The sequence below is a fragment of the Lissotriton vulgaris genome, chromosome 1_1 (assembly GCF_964263255.1).
Source record: "Lissotriton vulgaris chromosome 1_1, aLisVul1.2, whole genome shotgun sequence".
In the NCBI taxonomy this organism is placed as follows: domain Eukaryota; kingdom Metazoa; phylum Chordata; class Amphibia; order Caudata; family Salamandridae; genus Lissotriton; species Lissotriton vulgaris.
In genome coordinates this window covers 856,213,282-856,239,578 of record NC_141685.1, presented here as the reverse complement: position 1 = coordinate 856,239,578, position 26,297 = coordinate 856,213,282, and the positions used below count along the sequence as shown (strand labels likewise).

The 26,297-nt window shown below is 46.1% G+C and overlaps 1 protein-coding gene across 2 annotated transcripts in view; it reads left to right on the top strand.

Annotated features, from left to right (window-relative positions):
* Nucleotides 1-26,297, top strand: part of LOC147748025 (cytochrome P450 2D15-like) — a 777,398-nt gene that overhangs the window by 202,335 nt on the left and 548,766 nt on the right. For both annotated transcript variants that reach the window (XM_086957982.1, XM_086957972.1), the window contains exon 3: nucleotides 478-630. In XM_086957982.1, coding sequence (XP_086814108.1) covers nucleotides 478-630 — 153 coding nt within the window. The remainder of the gene's footprint in view (nucleotides 1-477; nucleotides 631-26,297) is intronic.

Here is a 26,297-nt window from a genome sequence, read left to right as displayed (position 1 = left end):
GTGTATAATTATATATATTTACATTTTTTATAGGTTTTTAGGTACTATTGGATGAATTTATACAGTTTTAGACATATGTCGTCAGTGTGGTGAATTGTACTTTTACGGCCCAGGTGGCAGAAATAAAGAGATTTGAACTGAACTACAAAATAGTAATTTCTAGAAACTGTTTGCTTGTAATCTAATGAACATACAGTACATCTGCCCTTTTTCAGTCCTTTTAAACCTTTGACTATCTCTCTTGTAACCAATTACCTGCGACTGGCTTCATCCAACCAGCACTAATGCCCATGATGACACTAGCATACAGTTTATCAAATATGTATGATTTACATATTTATGTTTCCATGCATTATTTTCCTAGATTCTCCTAGATGTTATTTTATGTCATTATCATACAGGGGACAGCGCAGCACTCTAATGTACCCTGAAAGGACTGACTGTTTGTACATTGACTATTGTGTTTTGTTTCAACAGGAGTGGTGTTTGCAAGATATGGCCAGACATGGAAGGATATAAGGAGGTTCTCGCTCTCTACTCTGAGAGATTTTGGTTTGGGAAAGAAGTCCCTGGCGGAGAGAGTGACAGAAGAGGCTGAGTTTCTCTGCTCCGCCTTCAAGTCCAAGGGTGGTAAGTTTCTAATGTTGAAGAGCATCACATCGAACAGCTAATCAATTGGTTTTAAGGCTCCCTCTGGTAGAAGATTGTTGCAGGGATACCATTTGGGCCACCAGAGAATAGAACCAGTAACTATGATTCAACTGATGGTAACCCTTTTATTACAACTGTGACTTCAGGTTCTCAGATCGAAAGGGTAGTGGCAAGGACAGAAATCAAACAGGACTCTCCTAGACCAATGTTTACTTTCTGAATTCTTATTCTCGTGACCCTCAGCTCATCAGCTTCAAATAGGAGGGGGTTGTGGGACAGGACTCAAGAGCTTCAGCTTCTTCTGTTGTACCTGTGCTGAAGTCGCTTCAAAATTAAAGCAGATCTACTATTGAGAGGTCCTCTTCCCCTGGCCCTGGCCCTGCAGGTCCTACTACCATTCCACAGTGGAACACACTGCAAAAGCTCTCAACCTCAGCAGTGCTATACCTGTACCGGAGTTTTTTGGGGAAAGGTTATAAATGCTTTGGAAGAGCTACACTAATTTCTTCTCTGCCTGGCACTCTCACAGACTTCCACAGGCCCTACTGCTCAGGGTCCATAGGATATTTTGTTCATTAGAAGGTAAAACCTGGCCGATTTAGGCTCCTGTGATTGTGCTTAGGCATTTGAGGCGATTCCTGTGCATAGGAGGCTACACCTGTGCACAGGACTGTATCAGGGCATAGGTAGCTATATATCTGGGTATTAGAGACCTTAAAGAGATATAAGAAGCAATTATTGCAAACAACTGTAGATCATTTGATGGTGTATGTAAACTAATGAATATGCAGATGTACATATGTGGTGGTTGTGTGGAGGCATATCATTGTTTTGCCCACGCCTGTAAAACCGAGACCGGGCATTGGGGCTGTGTTTACGCTTGTGAGGCTGAAATCGACTATTTGTCATACACTGGTGTACTTGAGGGTTTAAGGTTTTGTTTGGTGTTATATGCTTACGTATGTTATGTGATTTTTAGATCTAGCCTTGTATGGTTGCTATGCTCCTACCATATCAAGGCTGCACCCCCAGAGAATTATGGGAGCATCGTATCATATGTTTGGCAACTTAAGCTAACGTTTATCTGCTTTATAACAAAAAGTGGTATTCATTTGTTAACTGTACGATTATAATAGCAGTATTTACATTTAATGATGTCTCATCCCATTATATTATTAGGCTACAAGATTATAGGAATATATGCCTTGTAATGAGATTGGAAGAAAAGGTCCCACAATGTAATTTCATGAGATGTCATCATAATTAGGCAGGGGGCATAAAGCGTTTGACATTGCTTCTACTACTTCCTGTTAAAATCATATTCTTGGATTATTGTACATAAAATCATGTCTGAACGGTTTGCTTTTTATTTGGGATGAGTCAAGAATTGAGCAGTCTGAGATCCATGATCAAATGAGCTTCTCCTGTGCCTCTGGTTTCAGCCCAACATTTTCTATGCTTGGATGTGGCTATGACAGGACACGCAATGGACAGTAAACATGTTTCATTACTGCAAACCACTTAGTTAGCTTCTCAGTGCCTCTTTATGAGTTCCCTCAGATTTATATGCAGTGACACTGTGGGTCTGGAATCTGTGATTTTGACTGGTATTGTTGGACCTAAATCTAATTCTAATAATTACCAGTTATTTCCACTGGAACTGGGAACAACACATAAACCACAATCTACACCTATCTACCACCACGTTGAAACAAGTGGTAAATAGGTGAGTGGGCTTTCTTTAGGCCCATCGTGCATCGTGTGAGTGGTGTAGGTGGTGAGGGAGCAGGGGGGAGAAATACTTAAACAAAAGGCCACAGTCTTGCCCGCGTTTACTAACAAAAGCGTAGTCAGTTTCCAAACCCAGCGTGTGCTAAAGTACGCGCTGTGTTTGGAAACTGACTACGTTTTTGTTAGTAAACGCGGGGCAGACTGTGGCCTTTTGTGTAAGTATTGCTGTTAATCGGAGCCCGTGAAGGGGCTCTCATTAACAGCAATACTTAAACAAAAGGCCACAGTCTGCCACGTGCTCACACAAAACCACAAGCCCCCCCAGCCACCCCGCCTCCTTACCTGCACTCCGCCACCACCGCATTTAAAAAGTGCCTGATGTTTGCGCCGCTCGCCTTTCGCGCGGGATGTCCTGTGTGCGCGCTCCACGCGAGGCGGTGCCTGGTGACATCAGGGCAGGTGCGCGCATGACGTCAGGGCTGGTGCGTGCGCGCGCGCCCTAGAGGGGACGTAGCTTCCAAGCGGAGGGTACTGGAGCCCAGATGAAGGGGCATGATGAGGGAGCACTCACCCCTGTTCATCCCCAGGGTACAATCAATCAATCAATCAAGTACATTTGTAGAGCGCGCTACTCACCCGCTAGGGTTTCAAGGCACTGGGAGGGGGGGGAGTCGCTACTGCTCGAACAGCCAGGTCTTGAGTTGTTTCCTGAAGGAGAGATGGTCCTGGGTCAGCCGTAGGGGGGTGGGGAGGGAGTTCCATGTCTTGGCCGCCAGGTAGGAGAAGGATCTTCCTCCGGCGGTGGCTTTGCAAATTCGTGGGACGGCGGCGAGAGCGAGGCTGGCGGTTTGGAGCTGGCGGGTAGGTGTGTAGAGTGTGAGGCGGCTGTTGAGGTATTTGGGGCCCATGTCGTGGAGAGCCTTGTGTGCGTGAGTGAGAAGTCTGAACGCGATCCTCTTGCTGACAGGGAGCCAGTGCAGGTCTTTCAGATGGGCAGAGATGTGGCTGTGACGAGGAATGTCCAGGATGAGTGGAGCAGAAGCGTTTTGTATGCGCTGGAGTCTTTTCGGGAGTTTGGCTGTGGTTCCAGCGTAGAGGGTGTTCCCGTAGTCCAGTCCACTGGTGACGAGGGCCTGGGTGACCGTCTTCCTGTTATCGGTGGGGATCCACTGGAAGATCTTTCGGAGCATGCGCAGGGTGCTGAAACAGGATGACGAGACGGCGTTGACTTGTTTGGTCATTGTGAGGGATGAGTCCAGGATGAAGCCCAGGTTGCATGCATGGTCCGTGGGTTTGGGGGCGGTGCCCAGCGCAGAGGGCCACCAGCAGTCGTCCCAGGCACAGGGGGATGGTCCCAGGATGAGGACTTACGTCTTGTCTGAGTTCAGTTTCAGACAGCTGAGCTTCATCCATTCCGCAACCCCTTTCATTCTTTCCTGGAGGCTGGCTCTGCTGCAGTGGCGGGGTCGTTGGTGAGGGAGAGGATCAGCTGGGTATCGTCAGCGTAGAAGATGATGTTAAGGTTGTGTTGGCGTGCGATGGCTGCCAGAGGGCTCATGTAGACGTTGAAGAAGGTGGGGGTGAGGGAGGATCCTTGAGGAACGCCGCAGATGACTTTGGTGGCAGCGGATCGGAAGGGGAGGAGGCGGACTCTCTGGGTTCTTCCGGCGAGGAACGAGATGATCCATTCCAAGGCCCTTCCTTGGATTCCGGTGTTGCTGAAGCGCCGTATCAGGGTGCGGTGGCATATGGTGTCGAAGGCTGCCGAGAGGTCCAGGAGGATGAGGGCAGCTGTTTCCCCATTGTCAAGCAGGGACCTGATGTCGTCGGTAGCTGCGATGAGGGCGGTCTCTGTGCTGTGGTTTGCTCGGAAGCCGGACTGCGAGGGGTTGAGGGATCCATTGGTCTCGAGGAAGGCAAAGAGTTGTTTGTTGACGGTCTTCTCGATGACTTTGGCAGGAAAAGGGAGTAGCGAGATGGGGCGGAAGATCTTGAGGTCCGCAGGGTCCGCGGTGGATTTCTTCAGGAGGGCGCTGAGCTCTGCATGTTTCCTGCTCTCCGGGAAGGTGGCGGATGCGAAGGAGCTGGGGTGCGATGATGGAGTTGGCTTTGTTGAAGATGTGGTGTGGACAGGGGTCTGTTCGGGAGCCGGAGTGGATGGTGTTCATCATGCGGGTGGTGTCTTCGGTGCTGACCGAGGTCCAGGTGCAGAGGGTGGTTGTGGGGGGCGCTGGTTCCGTGGTTGGGTGCGTGGTCTGTTCGCCGAAGCTGTTGTGTATGTCGGCGATCTTGCGGTGAAAGAACGAGGCAAGTGAGTCGTAGAGGTCTTGCGAGGGTGTGATGTTCTGCGCTGGGGTTGGAGAGCTCTTTAACAATGCTGAAGAGTTCCTTGCTGTTGTGGGTGTTGTTGTCCAGTCGTTCTTTGAATATTGTCCTTTTGGTGGTGCGGAACAGCTGGTGGTGTTTGCGGGTGGCGTTCTTGAGGGCTGTCATGTTTTCTGTTGTCTGGTCGCGGCGCCAGGCTTTCTCGAGGGTGCGGCAGGTTTTCTTGGAGTTTTTGAGCTAGTTGGTGAACCACAAGGTTTTCTTGCTGCCGGGTCTGCTGTGAGGGTTCTACAGTGGTGCAAGGTCATTGGCGCAGTTGGTGAGCTGAGGTTGCGGGCTGCTTCGTTGGGGTCCGTTGTGTTGGTGGGAGGGTTCTGGCTGAGGGAGGTGGTGAGTTGGTCGGCGGTGATCTTGCTCCAGCTTCTGCAGGGAACCTGTTGCGGGTGGTGGTGGGTCGTGGTTCTCCTGAAGTTGAAGTGGACGCAGCTGTGATCTTTCCAGTGTAGTCCGGTGGAGTGGCTGAAGGAGATATGCTTGCTGGAGGAGAAGATGGGGTCAAGCGTGTGGCCGGCGTAGTGGGTGGGGATGTTCACCAGTTGCTTGAGTCCGAGGTTGGCGAGGTTTTCCAGCAGGGAGGCGGTATTGCTGTCATTGTTGTTCTCCAGGTGGAAGTTGAGGTCCTCAGGAGGATGTAGTCTGAGGAGGTGAGGGCGTGCGGGCTGACGAAGTCTGCGATGACTTCGCTGAATTGTGTGCATGGTCCCGGGGGTCTGTAGATGAGAGCGCCTCTGAGGGTGGTCTTGGGGTCGGTGTGTATCTGGAAGTGAAGGTGCTCGGCGGCGGTGAGGGTGTCGTCGGAGTTGGTCGTGATGCGGATGGTGTTTCTGTGGACAATGGCGATACCTCCTCCGGTTTGGTTGACACAGTCCTTCCGGGTGATCTTGTAGCCATCCGGGATGGCTATGGCGATGTCGGGGGCTGAGGAGGCGTTCATCCAGGTTTCTGTGAGGAAGGCGACGTCTGGTGATGTTGTGTCGAGGAGGTTCCAGAGTTCGACGGCGTGCCTGTGGACGGAGCGGGTGTTGAGCAGGTTGCACTTGAGGTGATCGTTGCTGGCGCTTGGCTTGGCGGGTGCGGTGCAGGTTCGGAGGCAGGTGAATTTGCATGCTTGGCAGGTGAAGGGTCCGTGAGTGCGTTTCGGGGTGGCTCGGTGGCAGGCGAGGTTCCGGCTGGCATTGAGTGCGTGGAGGGTGGCGGCATCGTAAGTCCGTCGGGTGGGCTGGCATGGTCAAGGGCCAGGGGTCGTGGCGCTGGGCGCGCTCCAGGCGAGGATGGGCATAGGCGGGCTTGCCTTTGGCGCGCCTTTGGCGCGCAATTGGTGAGCCCACTGCGCGTGATTGCTGCGCGTACGCGTGGACTCCGCCATAAATGGCGAAGTGGGAGGGAGGAGCAGCTGGGAGGCGGGAGCTGGGCGGCAAATGGGAAGGGGGCACAGAGGAGAAAGGGGCGGGCCGCAGGGGAGCAGCGGCGGGGAGCGGGGAGTTGGGGGAGAAAAGAGCGGGAAACGGAGGCGAGGGGGTGAAACAAAAACAACAATTCATGGGCGGCAAATACAGGCACAAAAAACAAAAAGCAAGCCCAGAATCCTCAGCTGCAGGAGCAGCGGCGATTCACGGGCAGGAAACAGGCACAGACTACCAGTGCCAGATTCCTCAGCTGCGGGGCAGCGGCGAACTCGCGGCAGTAGCGGGGAGAGCTTGGGTACACTCACGGGGAGCCGCGCGGTATGTGGAGCGTCCGGCCCTGAAGCAGGGTCAGGGGTCACAGTGGTTCATTGTCCAGTGTCAGGATACCACCCCTGTACTGTTGGGAGGTAGAGTGGAAGTAGGATGAAAAACACCTGAGCTATTGCGGCACACTGAGAAAAAACCTCAGGGGTTAGATGACCCCCAGGAGGCCATAAATAATTTGTTGCCAACCCCAAGGCTAGAAGAGAGGCATACCCAATATCCCCTCTTAGTACCTCCACCTGACAGTGCATGGCACAGGGTCTGGCTCCTGACAGCTGTCAGTGGCCTCTGTTGGTTGCTGTCCTTATAGGCAGAATTTTCCTTGGGTTTGGGATAGAAGTCTGATTCAAGGAGTGGAATGGGCCACATTACTTTGTTGGCCATGATGGTACTGTTTAACATCTGGGATGCATCTGTTAGCAAGTTTAGGTTAGGTGCTGAACAGATATGGTCCAGGGGTGAGGATCAGGGTACCTCATCGGTCACTTCAGTGGCTCAGGAGAGTGGAGACAGAGGAAGACAGCTGAATTCAGAAGAGAAGAGAGGAGAATGGGCCACTGCAGTAGAAGGCTATTATCCAAGTTCTATCACCTAAGAAGGGGAGTCCATCAAGGTATTAATTAGACTCCTCAGGCATTACGCTGGTGAAGGGATGTGATGCAGCAGGCCCTTTCTACAGGGTCATCCCCAGACTTTTTGCCTTCCTCATCCATATTTCTGATCTCGTTTTTGCTGGGCTTAGGACTCTGCACACTTTACCACTGCTAACCAACACTAAAGTGTACATGCTCACTCCTTAAAACATGGTAACAGTGGCATATTCACAATTGGCTTATTTAATGTACATGTATGCCCCTAGTAAAGTGGCTCTTCAGTTACCCAGGGCCTGTAAATGAAATGCTATAAGTGGGTCTGCAGCATGGTTGAGCCACTTAAGTAGCCCTTTAGAAATGTCTCAGGCCTGCCATTGCAGCCTGTGTGTGTGCAGTAGCCCCAACCTACCTTTTTAATGCATATAAGTCACTCCAGCTTAGGCCATCGATAGCCCGGAGGGCAGGGTGCAATATATTTAAAAGTAGGACATGTACCTTTAAGGTTTACGTGTCCTGGTAGTGAAAAACTCTTAAATTCATTTTCACTACTGCAAGGCTCATCTCTGCCGTAGGATAACATTAAACTTGATTCATGTTTAGTGTCTCTGGAATAACAATTTAAAATCCTAACTTAGGGTGCAGTCAGATTTTAAATTACAAATCTGAAAATGCCACATTTAGAAAGACTACATTGCAATCTACATGCGAATAAATAAGGCACTCCAATCAGAGAAACAATAATAAATCTGAGAAAGTTCTAGGTTGTGTAGTCCATTAATGTAGGAATAGACAAGTAATTGAAATTGTTGTTGAATTATGTGTCTTCCTGTTTGGGCAAGAACATTTCAGAACTGTGAATGTTTGTGTACTGTCATTTGTATGTTTATAGCTTTTTATGATTTAGTTCGGATTTACTGTTGTAAAAATTGTATATGTTTGTTGGTTGGGTTTATGTGAACTGTTTTTGATAGATGCTGTTGTAATATGCTTCTGTATATGATGATTTTTTATGACTGATAAGAAAAAAGTGGAAAAGAATATTCATGTGATCACTATTATTAAATAGAGTGTTCAGAATTTTTTTGATGTTTACAAAGAGTCGATCAGTATTGGAATTTTTCGTGTAGTGGCATTTAGGAAGTTGGCATTTTCCAGCCTTACCCATTTAGGGCCATATGTATGAAACTTTGGTTTTGCGATTCTCAAATAGCGATTTTTAGTGAATCGCTATTTGAGAATCGCAAAACGCTATGTATTTAGGATTTGCAAATCATTTAGCGAATCCTATATATTCCATATTTGCAAATTGCAATTTGCAATTAAGGAATACCTCCCCATTCATTCCTATGGGCCTAGAGGCCCATAGAAATAAATAGGAAGACATTCTCAATTTGCGATTCTCAATTAGAGAATCACAAATTGAGAATGCAATTTCAAGGGTGCCAAGGTGTCAAAAGGATACCCTGTTGCACCCTGAAATGTACATGTGTGCACATGTGTCACACATACATGCCCCAAGGGCATGTATGTGCACCACATGGCACTTTGAAAAATGCAAAAAAAGTGAATTTTTCAAAGAAATCGCAAATTACCACCAATTTCAAGGTAGTGGTAATTTGTGATTCCTCATGGCCAAATTGCACTTTTTCTGTGCTTCTTACATTGCATTTAAGGAATAGCAATTTACGATTCCTTAAATGCAATTACAAAATAAGGAATCGCAAATTTTGTGATTCCTTAATTTGCGAGGCAGTTTTGCTTTCAAACATACGACTGAGCCAAATTGCGATCACGATTTGGTATGAAACATATGGCCCTTAGTGCCTGTAGCCTATCTATGGTCACATGATTTGGTGTACCTAAGAGTTGGGCTTTGTGTATTCCTCCTAAACAGCCACACACAATATGGATCTTAGTTGTGCTAGGATGGGCATCACTGGCAGGATGGGTGGAAGAAGCTGAGCACAGTCCCACTTACACATGAATAGGTTGTGTCCTGCCTCCACAAAGAGGGCTGCATACCTTAGTCTGGAGACAGGACAGGTAAGGCTGGGTGCCTGGGGACTTCAAAGGAGAACCTCTAGAAGCTTCTACCCCTCTTCATAGGCACAAATGAGTATAAATACTGGACCGCAACCACCACCACTTAAGTACACTTTCGGACCTATGGATAATCTGCAAGGAAGAGGGACTGCTGTGCTGCTACAAGGATGCTGTTCTGTTGGATTGCTGCTCTAAAGGAACTGCTGCCCTCCTGTGCTGGCCTGCTGCCTCCCTACCTGGGTGAGATGGACTGAACCTGAATCTCTGGAAACCAAAACCCAGCGTGACTCCAAAGGCTACTTGGCTGGCCTCCTAATCTGAAGCCTCAGGGACATAACAGCCTTCTAAACACCTTGTATCTGCAAGTGTTATATGTGAGTCTACCCTGCTAAGTCAAGCCACCCAATTGCTAGACCCTTGGATGTGACCTTAAGGTGCTCTGCCAGCCTGTGTGGATCCAGCAGGACTGAGGCACCTTCTCAGCTGTATGGTGCAAACCTGATCAGAACCTGAGCATTGTGCTGTTGCATGGATTGGACCCATCGCAAAGACCTGCATCGCAGCTCCTCAGAACTACTGCATCACCCCAACTGCACGACACATCCAAGTTGCAGACCCCCTCATCCCTTATCAAAGCAGCCTCAATGATGATGCTCACAGCTCTTTGGAAACAATGCATCACCCCGACTGCGGAAATCATATTTGATACAGATCACGCAATGCTCTGCAAACCAGGAATGAAGGTACTTTGTTCTGCATGCCTAACTGGGTCCCTGTAGCCAGTTCACACTCAATTGCCCTCAGCCTGAACCTGTGACATTGTCCTGGTACGGCGCAACCAGATGCCCACAGTTGACACTTTGTGCTTTTTGGTGCTATTTTTATTTAAATCTTAAAACTGAATATCTCTGGTTCTACTGATTGGATTTTTGTAGTTTTGGTCTTTATTACATAGAGTGGTGGTTGGGGCATAACGTGTTTTGTGAATCCATAAGTTGCAGCCATACCTTTTTGTCTGACCTACTTGTTTACAGTTCTGATTCTATGTGCTTAACCACTAGTGCAAGCACTAATATCGAAAGTCTATGTTGTGTGTGTTTGTGTGTGTTGCCTGCCTAGTACATACATTGTATGTACCAGTGAATCAGAGTAATGGACACCTGTGGAATCCATTTTGGACGCCCAGTCCTAGCCTTTGCCACATAATGGAGGTGAGGTTGTTTTCCTTATCAGTGGGAGTGCTTTGCTGAAATGCCTGAAACTGGAGTAAGATGTTACGGTCTTGTCATTTAGGCCAGTCCTATCATGTATGCCCCTATTACATACATTTGTTCCATCTGCACGACAATAATGATTCGAAACAGGTGACCTTTTACCTAGTAGCTTGCTCCTGTCTCTTCGACAACAGGCGCTTTTAGTATTCTTTCATAATTCCTGTACCTTATGTAAATAAACATGTCCCCAGGGATGGCAGAATTATTCTGCAGAAGGGTCATCACTTTTTTCATCATTTACAAACAGCCAGCTGTGCATGAGCACATTTGTTTGGAAAAACATTGGTGATTGCTTTCAAAACATTTATGGTTGTTTAAAAAGCATCCATGATTTTTTTAAAAATATATTGATTCGAGAAAAAACCCTGGAGTGACCACTCTAGTACAGAAGACCCTTACTGCCCCCTACAAATTAGAGGATAATTCCTACCAAGCTGACACAGGGTCCGTTATGCTGTTGCTGAATCTTTGATACACAGCAGTCTGGCATCCTTTGTGAAGTGTCATCTAACCCTAGGCAAAGTTTGCGCAGGCATGCTATGCAAGGCTACACTAGGCTGCGCAAAGCGGCCCAAAAACTCTGCAACGCTACACGGAGTTACACCAGCATGCAGAGTTGCTACTTTGCGCATTCTCGCAAGATGTTTTTGATGTTAGGCAAGGGATGGCATGTTAGGGGAAAATATTGCGTGAACTTAACTACGCGTTTGCCAGTGGGAGTGGCCATCTTGTTTTCCATTTCTTTGCATGGTTCTAGGGCCTGTATTTCAATCCCTCTCCAATCATTTCAGTCCTTTGTTTTTTACACAGTTTTTCTGATCTTTTTTATTTATTATCTATCCCTCTCTCTCCCTAAGTGTATTTTTTGCATTTTATTTCTACTTTTACTGTGTTTTTTAAACTTTTTTCTACTGATTTATATTACTTTCTTTTTTACTCTCCTTCTTCTTTCCCTGACTTTATTTTTTACTGATGCATTTTGTTTTCCGCCCCGCCCACCCCAGAACCATGGCTAAGGGTACCGGCTCCAAGAACAAGGCGCCTTTGCCCAAGAAGAGCCGCCTTCCTTGTGGCAGACTGCACCCAGAAAGAGTGCAGGCCTGGTCCCTTTTTAGAGAGGCGGAGGTGGCCGCCCTTATTTTTTTTTGTGCAGCGCCACCTCCCATTGACCTTGGCTGCAGGCGACAGGCCTGGCTCTGGGTACGCTACCCAGGAGCGTCACCGCCGGTGGACGAGGTTGCACCGGGCAATGATTCGCTGCTCTGGGGTCCGGTGCACCCATAACCAGCTGACCCAATAGTGGTCAGACATCTTGGACTGGGAGCACGACCTGCTGAGCCTCCTAGGTGCAGGTAAATTACGTTTGAAAATGTTCTGTGATTGTTATTCTTCTAGATACAGGTGCTACTAATCTTATTTGTTTGCAACTTTGAGCTCGCTTGGGCTGAGTTTACCTTAGAGAATTCAAGTTAGGTGATGCTAGAAAGACTCTAGTCCTTCTTTTGTCCTCCTGTCACTAATATAGTGGTAGATTGATAGGTAGTTTAGTTACTTAGTTACTTAGTATTAGTTGGTAATTCTTTAGTGGTCTGCATGACGCATCCTCTGTCACATCACTTGCTGCTGAGTGCTGCTTACTCCAGTCCTTAGAAGAACCTTTTGTAGTTTGTTAGAGGGTGAGTAATAGGCCTAGCAGAACATCAGCAGCAACCAACCAACAATTTGGTGTATGCAAAAATGTAAGCATGCGTCCTCGAGCAATGCATCTTGAGGACTAAAATAAAGTGGAAATGCAGACTTAGTGAACAATTGGCCCATCTGGAATAGGTGGGCTAGGTCAGTTGGTGCTTAGGCTTAGGATTCTGGAATCAGAATGGAACACTGGATTAATGTTCATAAATAATAACTAGACTGTCCATGAATCCCACCATACTACTAGTCGATCCGATTAGATAGGTCAATTTTATTGCAATTGTTATTTCCAAAAATGTTTTTGGGAGCGTTTTTAAAAATATTTTATTTGTTTCATACCAGTCATCAATGTTTGTCTCCTTCTTTAATATATCTTACATGATCACCACCCAGGGGCAAGAATTTGGGGTCAGAGGCGGGGGGAGCAGCTGGACAACAAGATGCCTCCCAATCCCATGGCCAGCACCGCCCCTCTATTGAGGACTCTGCTACTGGCCCCAGTAAGTCATCCAGTTGTTAATAGTAATAATTATATTTCCCTAACTTTACTGCACCTTATTTTTTCTGAATTATTATTTCCATTTCCTAATTCTATTTATTACCAAATCTTCTTCGATCTAGACTATGTTTCTAAATTCTTGTTATCCCTGCCTCTAACTGCCTTTGCTCTGACTCTCTGTACTACTACTTTTTTTGTCTATAGCTAAGCTTGCACAGTTGGCCACTCTTTATTTTTATTTAAAAGGGTTTAAAATTCAGATTTATCAATAGCTCTAGCCACTGAGTCCAGTCCTTTGGGTTCCCCTCTTCCAGTCTTCTTAATCTTGAGAGGCTTTTTGAAAATTTCCTCCAAAAAATGCCCTTCCAGATATTTTACTATTTTTTATAGGATAGGACATATTTCTACTAGTGTCTACTCTACTCATGTACCCGATTTGTACTAGTGATGTATGTGGTATTTATGTGTATTTTAACTTTTTTTTCAATCTTGCTAGTGAAACAGAATAAATTGGGGGAGGTGTATAGGACATCTAAAAAATGTGTAATGTTTTTTCTAGGCGATCCGGTCACCAGTGCCGGGGCCAGCGGCGGGGCAGGCAACGCCAGCCAGGAGGGAGCAGTGAATGCAGCAGTTGCCACAGGGGTGGGTGAGCTAGCAGCAGTGGTGGACGGTGGTAAGTTATACTTATATTCCTTACTTATTAACAACAGTTACACACTAGCTGCTAGGCTTTACACTGTATGTTGAGAGAGACTAAGTTGTTGTGAACAACTGTTAAAGAACACAACCTTTACTTAGCATTAGAGCAATAGCATTAGCAGTGGGAGTAGTAGTTGAGTAACTAATGGCCTCTTCTATCCGACTTCAACCCAGCTGGGAAAGTTTTATGGAGAAGACTGAGAGTCAGATGACCTTGCGGGATGGGTTGAACAAAAAGGGAAATAAGGATGGAAGGAGGAAGGAGGGGCGAGATGTAATATATAGAACTGGCAGAAAAGTATTCGTGGGATGCATGCATAGGTGGCTGATAGGAATCTGATGCATGGGTTATTGAAGGATGGATGGAAGGTGAAAGAAAAGATGCCTGCCTGGGTGGGTTAAATTGTATGTGTGATAGCAAGAATCCTCTGGGGTGTTTCATGGGTTAAACTCAAAGGCAAGCAAGGAAGGAAGGACGCATAGGTGGTGTTTTGAAAAATAAGTTTGTTGTTTTTTTAACAAACTAAGGTTTTTGAGAGGTTAGGAAGAATAATAGGCATGTTTACTTTGAAAGGATGGATGCCTGGATGGCATTCATCATAGCATAGGTGGAGACTGTCACTGGATGAAGAGTCTTTGAAGAGAATGTAAAAGAAAATAAACTGTGCCAGAGTAGAATAGCCAAGGAGAATAGAAGTTGTATTTTCAGAATACTCCCTTGACTCACAGTAGTTTGCAAGCACAGCATATATATTGTGTATGTATGTTGTTATCAAGCGCCTCCCTCCGACTACCAAGGCCCACTCACTACCCATGTTAATTTATTTTTGACTGTGTCAGCCTGCCATGGGTGGCCTATCGGCTGCATGGTTACACAATCAATCAAAACAAAGTACCTGATGATTGTGTAGTCAGCTTCCCCACCCGCAAACAGTAGTAATAGAAATAATGTGAGTCTGCGTCACGATTATGTTTGTCTTGGGTGTAAGCTGACTGAGCTGGCATGCCGGCTACAACAAGGTTACTTAATTTACAAGAAAATTGGTGTACTCTAGTCCATAGATACCACAAATGTTAGATGCTGTGCTTGCTAGTGCTACTGTGCCACTGTGTATAGAATTTATTTTGTGTTACTATTTTGCTAACAGTATTGGTTACAATATTCTTTTTTATTTTTTGACATAGCTACTCCTACCCAACCAAAAGCAAAACCAGACAGGAAGGATTTAGCAGCCATGGCCCGGCACCGGAAGCTTGAGGCCATCCTCATGGAATATCGGTGGCTGGTGGCTCTGGCAGAGGAGGTGGAGGAGGCAGCAGCAGCAGCAGCAGCCTCCTCCAATGCCCCGGGCCCCAGCCAGGTCCTCCAGTGGTACAACACTGTGGTCTGGCAGTCACCCGCCGCAATACATCCAGAACTGCTGTCCACATGCGGATGCAATTGTCAAGCTTTTAAGCACCGCATGCTCCTCAGAGAGACCCAAATTACATAAATGTTGTGTTCTGTTGTACTGGGCTTTGTTTTAAAGCTAACAAAGAAAATAAAAAATATCTATAGGGATCAATTATAAGCAAAGAGCAAACATAATAACAACAACAACAAACACACAGTCGTAATGATTGGCGAGAAGAGATAAATAAAATTATTTAAAAGATGATGAATGATACTAAATTTCTGTATGTTATCCTGGTCAAATTGGTGAGTTACATCTCAGCATTCCAATTGGTCCTCCCTTTCATGGACGCTGCATCCATCAATCTTGGGTGCCACTGCCTGCCTGGCGGATGCCGATTGGTAGTTGAGAGTGAGTTATTTTTCTCTGTTTAGCACAGGGTAAAGGCCTGCCTGTAAGTGTATATGGAAAAACAAAAGGGATATTGAAAAATCAAGGAGAAAAAATAAGCATGAATTACGGAGGAGTGCAAACACTTTCAGAGGCGGTATGGCTAAATCATGCCTACTCTGTTGTATGTTTCCAGCATTAACCTGCAACAGCAACAGGACAGAGTAGGACAGAGCAGGCACATGGCGCCCACCCAACCTCCACTTAGCTTTGATTTTAGACTTTAGCTTACACTGAGCCAGACAGTCACAGAGCACACATATACAGCAACATAGCATGTTCCAAAGTAAGTAACTAAACCAATGCACAACTGTCAGTCATACCACTACTACACTCGTGACTACTCGACTCCACCACTACACAGACATGTATGTCTGCTGTGGTTGTTGTTGACTTGTTTACCTTTTATGCCACTTCGTGATTTGAAACGCCCTGAGTTATTTTATAAGTCATCTCGGATCCAAGTGACTGACTGTGAAGATACTATGTGGTCATCATCATGGTGCTGTCCAACTCAGTCTGTAGTGTACAGAGTGAGTCCAGATTCCATATTAATAAATGCTATGGATCGGCCTGCAGTAGAAGTACAATTTTGTTAATAAACAACAAGAAGGGAAACATTGACTTGAATAATTTTTAGTGTGTAGATTAAATACTAGTACACTTCAACTTCATGCACAATGACAACACAAACAGCACTCACTCAGAGTCAGCATCCAATGCATGTCATCAATACCTGTTCCTTCTCACCTTAAGTTAAGGGGCAGTCCCTCTCGGGTCGTAAGGTTGGATAGCTATAGTCATCATGTTCCACTTCTTTTGGAGGGACTCGACGAGGCAAAATTTCTTGTACTATTCTCTATCCAATGTCTGGCTTGAGGGAAATGATTCAGGGTTAACCTGTAGAATGGAGTAGGACTCGGAGGAGTGGAGTTCAATGCACACAGCTGCAACTCCAATATGGCAATGAAAAGAGAAGACGTGGTGATGGATTTGTTGTGATTCGAACTCGAAAGACAGAGACACACACAAATAATAAAAGTAAATAAGGAAGAAAGAAAGTAACAAGTTGAAATCCTAGTTGTCAGGGAAGTATAGCTCGTCCTCAAATTCTGGTGGTTCAACCAGAAGAAGGTCTTCTAACACTACTTCCGTCACCTAAGTCGCTGTCCTTATCTTCCTACTGTGATTCACGTATTTTATAATCCCATGGTATAAAGTGCTGATTCATTTTGATCAAGGTTAACCTCTCCACGTTTTTGGGCAAGAGACTGGTCTTTTTCACTGTTAAAATGGTACCAGTAGCACTGAAAAACACGCTCAGAAGAGACACTTGTGACAGGGCAAGCCAGATAGTTTATCACCAGCATGTGTGGGGGCTGACAATTGGCGCCTTTTCTCATACCAATACACCAATAGGTTTTGATCAATGTAGACCTCTGTTGGGTCACCCAGATAGGCCTGGACCATCTGCTCAATGCTCAGGGGTGCTCCGCTTTGCTGGGCCTCTTTTGCCTTTGCATCAGCACTGGATCTAACAAGCCCTTGCTGTAGATACCAATCCTGTGCCCATTTTACTGGGGCTGAATATTCTGTTCTTGCTGCTGTTGATAGTGTTGGTGACTGCTGTGATGTCACAAAGAGGGTTTCCTTTGGACTAATAGCTATAAGTTTCCTATAACTAGCGTTATTTTCTGGGGGACTGCTGTGAGCCAAACGCACTTCCCTCCGGCTCTAAAGTTGAACTTGATGCCGGATGCCTTGAGGTACTTGTGGGCTGGAGTAGTGGGCCTCTAATTACCAGCCGTTCTTTTTCAAAGTCACTGGCTACCAAAGCTATCCAAGTTTTGTACTTGGCAACATCCACTTCTGAAAAGGAAATTGATGTCTTAGTAATTGGTACTGATTTGTACAGTGTATCCAGACTTCTGGCATAAATGTAATGTTTGTCTGACACAATCTTAATCTGCACCATTATGTTTTCAGGTAAGTGAAGGGATAAGTTCCCTACCAACTCATATGCTTCTGCCTACATTTCAGACACCACATTCAGCTGTTGCTCTAGCATGTGCAACAATGGGATAGCTTGGCCCATAGTACAGTCCTCCTTGCGGACTTTACATGTGAAGTGCTTGAAAGGAAGTAACATCTCTGTCAGGCATTTAACTAGGCCCCATTGGTCCCTCTCAACAGGCATTCCTTTCACAGTAGCGTCCCCTAGTCTTTGCATGATACAGTCATTGATTGGTCTGTACTGATCAAACAGACGATCAAGCATGTAATAAGTTGAGTTTTAATGTGTTGGCACCTCCTGGATGAGGGCTTTGACTGGCACTCTATGCTCATGTTGAATGATCCTCAGTTGCTTCCGGGCTTTAAAGAATGGCTGAAATGTGAGCATATTCTTCTGCAGGTGGTCAGTAGGCTGCTGACTCAGTCTTTTTTTTCCAGAAAGTCTTGAACAGTGATGTTAATGCAGTGCGCCAAACACAGGACCCTGAAATAGCCTACAGTGTGCATGACCTTAACTATATTACTGCCATTTCCGTGGCAACAAAACCAATGTTAATCCCTCTTGGGTTCAGCCATTCAAAGACCTTGCTGTTAAACTCTTCCAAAATGTTTGTAGCAGTATGATATTTCTCCATTGCGAACATGGCTACAGTTGCATGTTTACGAGAGGCTTTAAAAATCTCAGCCATGTCAATAACACCTGCTGCAGACATCTTTTCTCTAACCGCCACAAAAGAGATCCAGTGTGCAATGATGCACATGTAATCAGTGTCTTTGCAACTGGTCCACATGTCTGTTGTCAGGTGGATATTGTGAACAGCACTCTGCTGCAAAGCTTTTCCAAGCAATTCCGGCACGTTGTGATTTTGTGCTGGAACAGCAACTCTGACGAAATAGGACCGGCTGGGAACCTTCCATTTTGGGCAGATGGCTGGCACAAATTCCAGAAAACCAAACCCCTTCCACAAAAAAAAAGGGAGAAATCCTAGCGCTTACATTTTAGCCAGCTTTGTATTGTACAAACGGGCCGTTGGGTGGTTGCATTCGTACTGCCCCTATGACTTTAGCATGCTGAGAGAATGGTAGGCTGGATTCTTTTCATTCTGGTGCCGCTGATGCAGGTAACTTCTTGAACCCAGTTGTTGTTAGGCTCAACCCCTCATATTTTTTCATTGTGGTACTCTGTTTCCTTGGTGTCTCTGCCTGACTCTTACTACAGTGCCATTGAGATGTTGCTGAGGCTTATGACGATGTGGGCGGTAGTGGTACCACTGCACTGCTGGAGACAGGACTACTTTGTGTACCAGAGAAAATGTCTCCCTCCGTATCTTCTTCTACTTCATCCCCACCAACAGCAATGGATGCCGTTTTTGGGCTTCTAAGGTGTGCCCCCCACTGGATCAAGTGGTGTTATTTTCAGATGGGTTGTTTAGCCTCCGGTACCATAGTTTGTATCAAGCTTGCCCCGACTAACACCTTGTCGACTAAATGAGCATATAGCAACATTCTCCTCCTTACTGCTAACCGAAAAGAAGTCCCAAACTTGGAAGGTGAACTTTCTTGCACTGCTGGAGGTGCCACTTGCAATGCCGGATGAACTGGAGAGTGTACCTGGAATTTCACTCTGTGCAGTACCACTACCTACTGAGGTGGTAGTTGTGCTGGATGTAGGTCCCTGCCGGGCCTTTACAAATGCAAATATGGGAGCTGGAGGTGGTGTTACCTGTGTTGGTGGTGCCCATGCCACATGCCTCACAGTAATTTGGGATGGGGTAATGTCGGTCTCCATCTCCACTGGGGCGGGAGTGATGTTCATGATGACTGTCTCATCATCATCCTCCTCTTCTACATCTACCTCCATAACTCTAAGGCTTTCTGGAACCTTCCTTTTCCCTACCCTTTTCTCGTGGCGTGTGTCACTTTCAGACTGAGCTGTAGGCTTCCTAGTGGCATCTACATCATCAGAAGGGTGGCTTGAAGAAGAAGTTGATGGACTAACCCTCCTTTAACTTGCTGGGGATCAGAATGACAATGGATCATAGAGTGGTTTGCTCTTCTTCCTCTGCAGGAAGGTCGATTTCCTGAACTACCCCTACTTCGGGAGGAACAACTACTATTGTGGGCGGTGGTTGCAGCTGTTGTTGCGGTTTTATCTGCTACGTTTCCTCCTGCATTGATTGGGTACTACTTTGCGATAACGATAAGGCAATTTGAACATCACTGCTCGTTGATGGTTTCGCGATTAGAGTGACTACCTCTGCGACAATCATGGGCTTGGGCCTAGGTTGGTGGGGTGGGCCCACTGATGCGGAGGTGCTGCTGCCAGCTTGCTCCCCGGACACCGCTGCTGCAGGCTTAATTTTTTGTTTCCCCAAAAAAATCCACACCAGTCTTGGTAAGTGCCACTTCTTCCTTCTTCTGTTCCTTCTTCTCACTGGCAACTTTCTTGGCACTGGAGGACCTAATACCTTTCTTTGGGACCATCTTCTTCAGATGTCTGCAGAAGGCACTTGCACAAGTTGCAGAGATGTCTGGACTACTGTCTGGCAGTACAACTGGTGATGATGACACCTCCTCCTCAGTCTTTAAAAGCAAAGAAGCCAGAAGAACATGAGTGAAATGTTGCATTTGTTGTTGTGGTACAATTACTACTTGTACAAATGAACAAATATATTATATAACTTAGTGTTTGGTGGTCACACTTGTTAGTGTTATATTATAAAATTTTATTAGCTCAGTTATTACAAAAATAACAACAGTGTAGCCATCTATGAGACTTTGACAACAAGGGCTTTCATGGTATACTGTGTACACTCAGAAAGGATAGGAAAGAAGAAGAACAAAAACAAAAATACAAACGTAATGGAGTTGGAACCTGTTTGGCATTCATTTGCACATCACGTCATTCAGGGAGCTACAGCTGGCAAAGGGGATGGCAGCAGTAAGCCAAGAGGAACAAAGGAAAGAAATGCAGGCCTATATGGCAAAATTAGCACACGACTAAACTACACCATAAAATGGCCACCAGCCACATGGTCACTCACGGTGCCTGGCTTCACAAAATGGCTGCCAGTCACATGGCCAGGCCACAACAACAAGAAGCATAAGCCAAGAAGAACAAAGGAAAGGCATGCAGACCTATATGGCAAACGCCTCACACTACTAAACTACCACCACAAAATGGCCACCAACCACATGGTCACTGGCAGTCACAACAAGCAGGAGGCCTGGAAAACAATGAATTCAAGCAGGCCTATTATATGGCCAGACAAAGGAGGCATACTTGCTAAACAAAACAACACAACTTTAATGCAAAAATGCAAAAACGAAAATCCACAGGGCTAAGAAAGGTTTGCAAGTTACACAACAATCACACCACATACACACATCCAACAATGGCATTTATTTAACACACCCCAAAAAAGTGAAATAACCCCCAAAAACACATTTTGGTATTCAATTAAATGCCATCCATGCCCTAAATGATGTTTAAATTCAACCGACACCACATAAACCAGGGGTCCCCAAACCGGTCCTGGAGGGCCGGATCCATGCCATATTTTTTGGATATCCCCATTGAGATACATGTAGTAACTTTACAAATCTGGCAGGGATCCGGCCCTCCAGGACCGGTTTGGAGACCCCTAACATAAATAGTTGTTTCATGCACCCATGAGTAGCTCTGGGCCTACTGGCTGTAAGGCCTATTTATTGGGCCACACAACTGGGCTAGTAAATTAAATAAGTATTCCAAATTGATTGCAAAAGATGGAGAAAATGAAGTGAATTCTGCAACATGTTTCCTTTATAAAACAAAACTAGTAGAATACTTACATACAAAGAAAAACATCTAGGCCCTTACTGAAACTACAGGCCACCCACAACAATGCATTTAAAAAAAATAATGAAAAAAAAAAAAATCAATGATATATGATGCAGCAGTCAAAAAGATCTTCCACCTCCAAATGAAAAGTGAACAGGACATGGATAAAGCACTGGGAGGAGCCTTCTGGACAGGAACAGGAAGTTGGAGACTCTGGGGCACTTCCTTCCGCTTTAAAAAAAAAAGTAAAAAAAGAAAAAGGACTCCTTGCACAAAAAAGTACAGCCAAATGTCAATCTGAGGAGTTTTTTTCATCCAAATCATCATTTTCAAGAAAGTGTTATGCTGCTCGAGAGATAGTTTTCTCCAGATTGCAAAATCTGCGTGTTCGGCATCACGATCATCATAGAAACTTCTGCCGATGCTGCGTCCGAATGACGTGTTCGCGATCGCACACTCTCGCGGGATCGTGTGGCCAGCTACCAAATCTCGTGGCGCAGGCGAACGGATAGGAAATCTCATCGGCTACCGTGCACACGAAAATGCATTTTGAAAGCGCAAACACTAAAAAGAAACTGTGGGGCAGAGTTTTCGGTAACTCCCTGTGTTACGCGGAATGCAGAGTTGCAAAAACATCCACAAACTCCGCGAGCGGGGCGGATTTTAACACCCAGGGTTAGTGTCATCCTCGAAGCAGAGATGGGATTCTTTATTTTCAAGTATTAGGTGAGGGGGCTGGTTCTTCTCTAGGAATTTCTTGGCTACAGGTACACATAGCTACAAGCATATACATGCTACACATACAGATCTAGTCTGGGTATGTTTAGGCAGATTACCTAGGGCAGTAATTTTAGGAATATGCAAGTGCTACTGTTTTTATCTCAACTGCTTATGTTCATCTTATTAGCACTATGGTAGAAATGTATCTACTATTTATTATATTGGTACTACCAATCTATTTTGTTTGCTTCTTTCTCCTGATTGTCGCAGCACATATGTTTTACACAAGACTGTCGCTGGACCAATAAATACTTATAGAAACTTCCTAATCGCCATCCTGTGTTTTTTCTGAGAGTATGCAAGCACGAGTGTCTGAGCGAAATGTACTGTACTGTTTTCCACGATGCCTGAGGAATCAGGGTTGTCATGTTCAGTGGTTGCCAGAGACTGCCTACACCACTTTAAAATACAGGGAGAGAGTGGTAGTGGCACTGTAGTGCTAGCTGGTCTAACAGCTGACATATCCTGTGGGGGTGTCCAGAAGCGGTGGGGACACCAAGCCCTCGGTTTAGGTCATCCAAAACTCTCAGCTCCTGGGGAACTCCTAGGAACTACACGACATGGAACAGCCAATGTTGGTTTAATTCTTATATTAACAGTGAAAATCTGAGTAGTTCCGTCATGCTTTCTCGGAAAGCCCTACTCACATTTTCAGAGATGTCTGAAGTGGGAAGAGAATCTGCCTCAGCTGAAAAAATATACTCTGTGTATTGTCTGGTGGTTTAGCATTGTACAAAACCCTACCTCTTAACTTTTTCTCTCTTCTCTTTTAAAAATGACCACGCGAGTAGCTCCGAGAAAGGTGAATTTGAAAATGCTCTTAACATTACAGAGAACTGCAGACATTCAGTGACTATGAAATTGGTGGAACACGGTGTACCCTTAACAGGTGGCTGTCTACCTTCGTGATTGAGGCACACCATGAGTTTGGCTCAGAGGTATTCTATTCTTGGGTTCAGTTCCAGCCTGCAGTTCCACAAACTAAATTGTTCTACACATATATTGTGGTTGAACCACCAGATGAATACATCCCATTCGAAGACGTTGAAGTCCTGTTAACTTACCAGCAACACAGAAACTGGTTTAAAGGTGCCCTCCCACACATAATCTCTGTCAGGAGATTCGGTCCACTCAGCATAGAAGGAGTGACGTGGCCGGTCTTAGCGACATACACTCCACATCCAGAGATAGATACACTACCAGTGGATAAAGTCTGTGCAATATACAAAGACATAGCCAGGCTATACAGACACATCGTCCAGTTCGTCTTGCTAACATTAACCATCCAACCTGAGAGAAATGCTCCAGCTGGTCCACATCAGACCTCACCTACGATTAACCCTGAGACACTGAAATCTGTAATAGGGACAATCCCTTCCAAACCAGAGAAGATTCTGTTCTGGATAGTATAATAAAGTACACAGCTGGAAACAGTATGTCCCCATTCGGGTCTGCAGGAAAAACATAGAATGCTAACCGTTTGCTTGCCAATGGGGATGGTTCCCTCGATTGAGCATTGCACCACTTGGTGAACAATCTTTGCTTCTGTTTACGTCAGAGTACACGGTACCCCTTTCTTAGTAGTTGTTCCTGATGTATTGAAACAGATACAGAATGGGGTGACACTCGTAGTTGCTACCTGAGGATTGAGAGCTTTGGGGCAGTTTTCATACCAGCGGGACTGCGAGGACCAGCAGCCCGTGTTTCCTGACGCTGTGCGCCTCTTCCCGCCCCCCCAAGCACTGTATATCTTTGTGCACTCAACCCGCTTCGCGGAACTCGCGCGGGCGCGCGCCGGGAGAAGCCCGGGCCAAGGGAGTGCCCGCTTAAGCCCGTTGTAGCTCCGAGGAGACCGGACCGGGCCATCCCTCTTTCATCTTGTTTGGCTCACCCGGAGGTGTAGCGGGCTCTTTGTAAGTCCTCAACCTTTATTATATCTCTAGTAGGGGGAATGGCTGGGCAGGAGAGCAGGAGTAAGGCACTGACTTCGGGTGGCTCTGTAGCAGGAACATTGGATAATTTTATTATTAGAGCCAACTCACTGTTATCACACGAAATAACCTTGATGGAGCGAGGGCTCTCCCAAGAAATTGCTATAGCAAAGAGATCCTCGCTGGGACACATAGCGGATGCAAGTAAACCGGAGCGAAGATCAAACTTGCTTGCAAATGAAGCCCCCGAGCCCCGTGAAAATTCATTGACTATTGAGACTACACGGGTCCTGGGCACCGTAGCGTCATCTGGTGAATCTCTGCTACCACCTATACCTGAGACTAATACAGTATCTAATCCAGTTGACACTTTGGTAGTTGATAGCCCAGAAAGGCCTAATACCCGGCAGTTACGAGGGAATCGGGAAGGGGCAATTCCAAAGAGGAAACGAGGTGCTCAAACATTTGGTGGAAGGAAGTCAAAGCATGCTAAACATTTTAATAATTCTGACCCCACGGGCCTGGGCAAGGCTAAGGAGGCTCCTATAGATACTATTGCACCAGCTACCCCTCCAGTACTAATCTCACCTACACCAACTCTAGTTGAGATAAATACTAGTTTCACAACACCCGGAAGGGAGGAATTATCTAAAATGAATCTGGTTGCCCTCCTGAGGTCTTTACTTAATCCCTTGGAAGCTAGGCTCTCTCAGATAGAGTTAAGGTTAACAAAAATTGAAAAAGTAACAATAGCTACTGCAGACCGCCTGAAAACCGATAAGATCATGTTGGTGGGTGGGCAGGCTAACAATACCCAGGGGGGGAGCAACAACACAAAATCCTAACCCTTTATCGACTCCGGGTCACATAGTGGAGTGTACTACCAATAGGAACCCCCCCTTCTACTCTTCCTGCTAGTGCCCAAAAACTGGCTAAAATACTTAATTAAAACAACATACCTGATGCACAAGTGATGAGTATTCCAACAAAGAAACCTATAATTGATTTACCCCCAGACTCAAGTCCCTACGTAGTGGTCCTAATGGGGGTTCCCGAGTTAAATGACTCGGTCAGGGAATCCTTCATGTGACTTAAAAACAAAGTTGCTGACTAGCTGAACAAAAATACACCTCTCCCAGCCCACACTTGCAGTGAGATTCTGATGGTTGGAAGGGTGTCCTGGGTGGGCCATAGGCCAAAAAATATTAATGGCGACTGCATTTTGGTCAACTTCAGGGACTCAAGGACTGTAACCCATATATGTGACTGGCCGTATCGTGATCCCGGGTCAACTATACGGCCACTCCCACTATCTCACTTTTATCCACCTGCTTCTCAGTGCTTCAATTTAGGGACAGAGGCGGACAGGGTGAGAGTGAAAGCGGGAGGGGTGCGCAGGACGAATAGGGATAGGTTTGATCAGCCCTCACTTGTCTACCCACTTTTCAAATTATAATCGGTACAGCTGTCTGGATATGGTCGATTGACTGCAGTACAAGCAAGGGGGCTCTCCGGGACCCAGGCAAGCGGCTGGACTCAAGAACTTCGCGACTGCGTTCAGTGGGAGTCCCATTAGCAGCCAAGGAGTTAGGACTGTAGGTAGTAGTCCGGAATCCATTAATCTCCCACTGCCACAGGTTTGCCCACTTTCCCTTATTACAGACCAGCTCAACCCGGTCCCAGGCCCACATACCCTATCTATTCCACCAGGCTGTCCTACTATTGTTAGATCAAATGAAATTGGTTCCAGGGCCTGGGAGGGTGTTCTCCCAGCAGTGGTAACCAAGGTTCACTACTGATACTGTCTTGGAACCTAGCAGGCTTGCCCAACAAAATGGCTTGCCCAGAGTGGGGATCGCTCTAGATAAAAATTATGTATGTCTCTTTCAGGAGACTTGGGCCGGAGAGGACCAAATACGTGCTGGTTTTGCCTCATTTAACGTACCGGCACGCTGGGGGGGAGGGGAGGCCCATCAGGGGGCCTTACCATCTGGGTGGGCTCCCACCTGGGATGCAAGGCTAAGTCAGTGAATACTCTCTCTGACAATGTCCAATGTGTAGTTCTAGAATGGCCTAATGCCTTTAAGCTCGCTTTGGTCAACGTATATTCTCGACCTGTTAGTATAACTAGTGAGTCAAGAATTATTGAGGAATCGTCCCTCTTCCTAAATACCATCACTAGTGATACTTTTCTTTTGGTAGGGGGCGATCTGAATTGCCATTTTGAGCCCTTAACAAACATGAAGGATGGCGCATCCTTGGAAGAAGATGACTACTGGTCAATACCAGCAACTGAGGCGCCTTCGCCTAGGTCATGGACGCCCCTAGCCATTCAAATTACGGCATTAACTCTCAGCCATTCAATTAGGGCCTGTAATGGTAGTGTGCAATCGGACATCCCACCCAAGTGTACGTTTAATAAGCCTGGACAGGAGTCACAGCTGGATTATATACTAGTCAAAACCAGACTATGGCCCAGGGTTATTGACTTTAGGGTTACTCCAAGAGTCGAGAGTGATCACAATGCGCTAATCTTGGAATTGACCCTGCCTGGAATTGGCAAAGATACCTCTAACGGGTCTGATGACCCTGATATTAGGTTGACT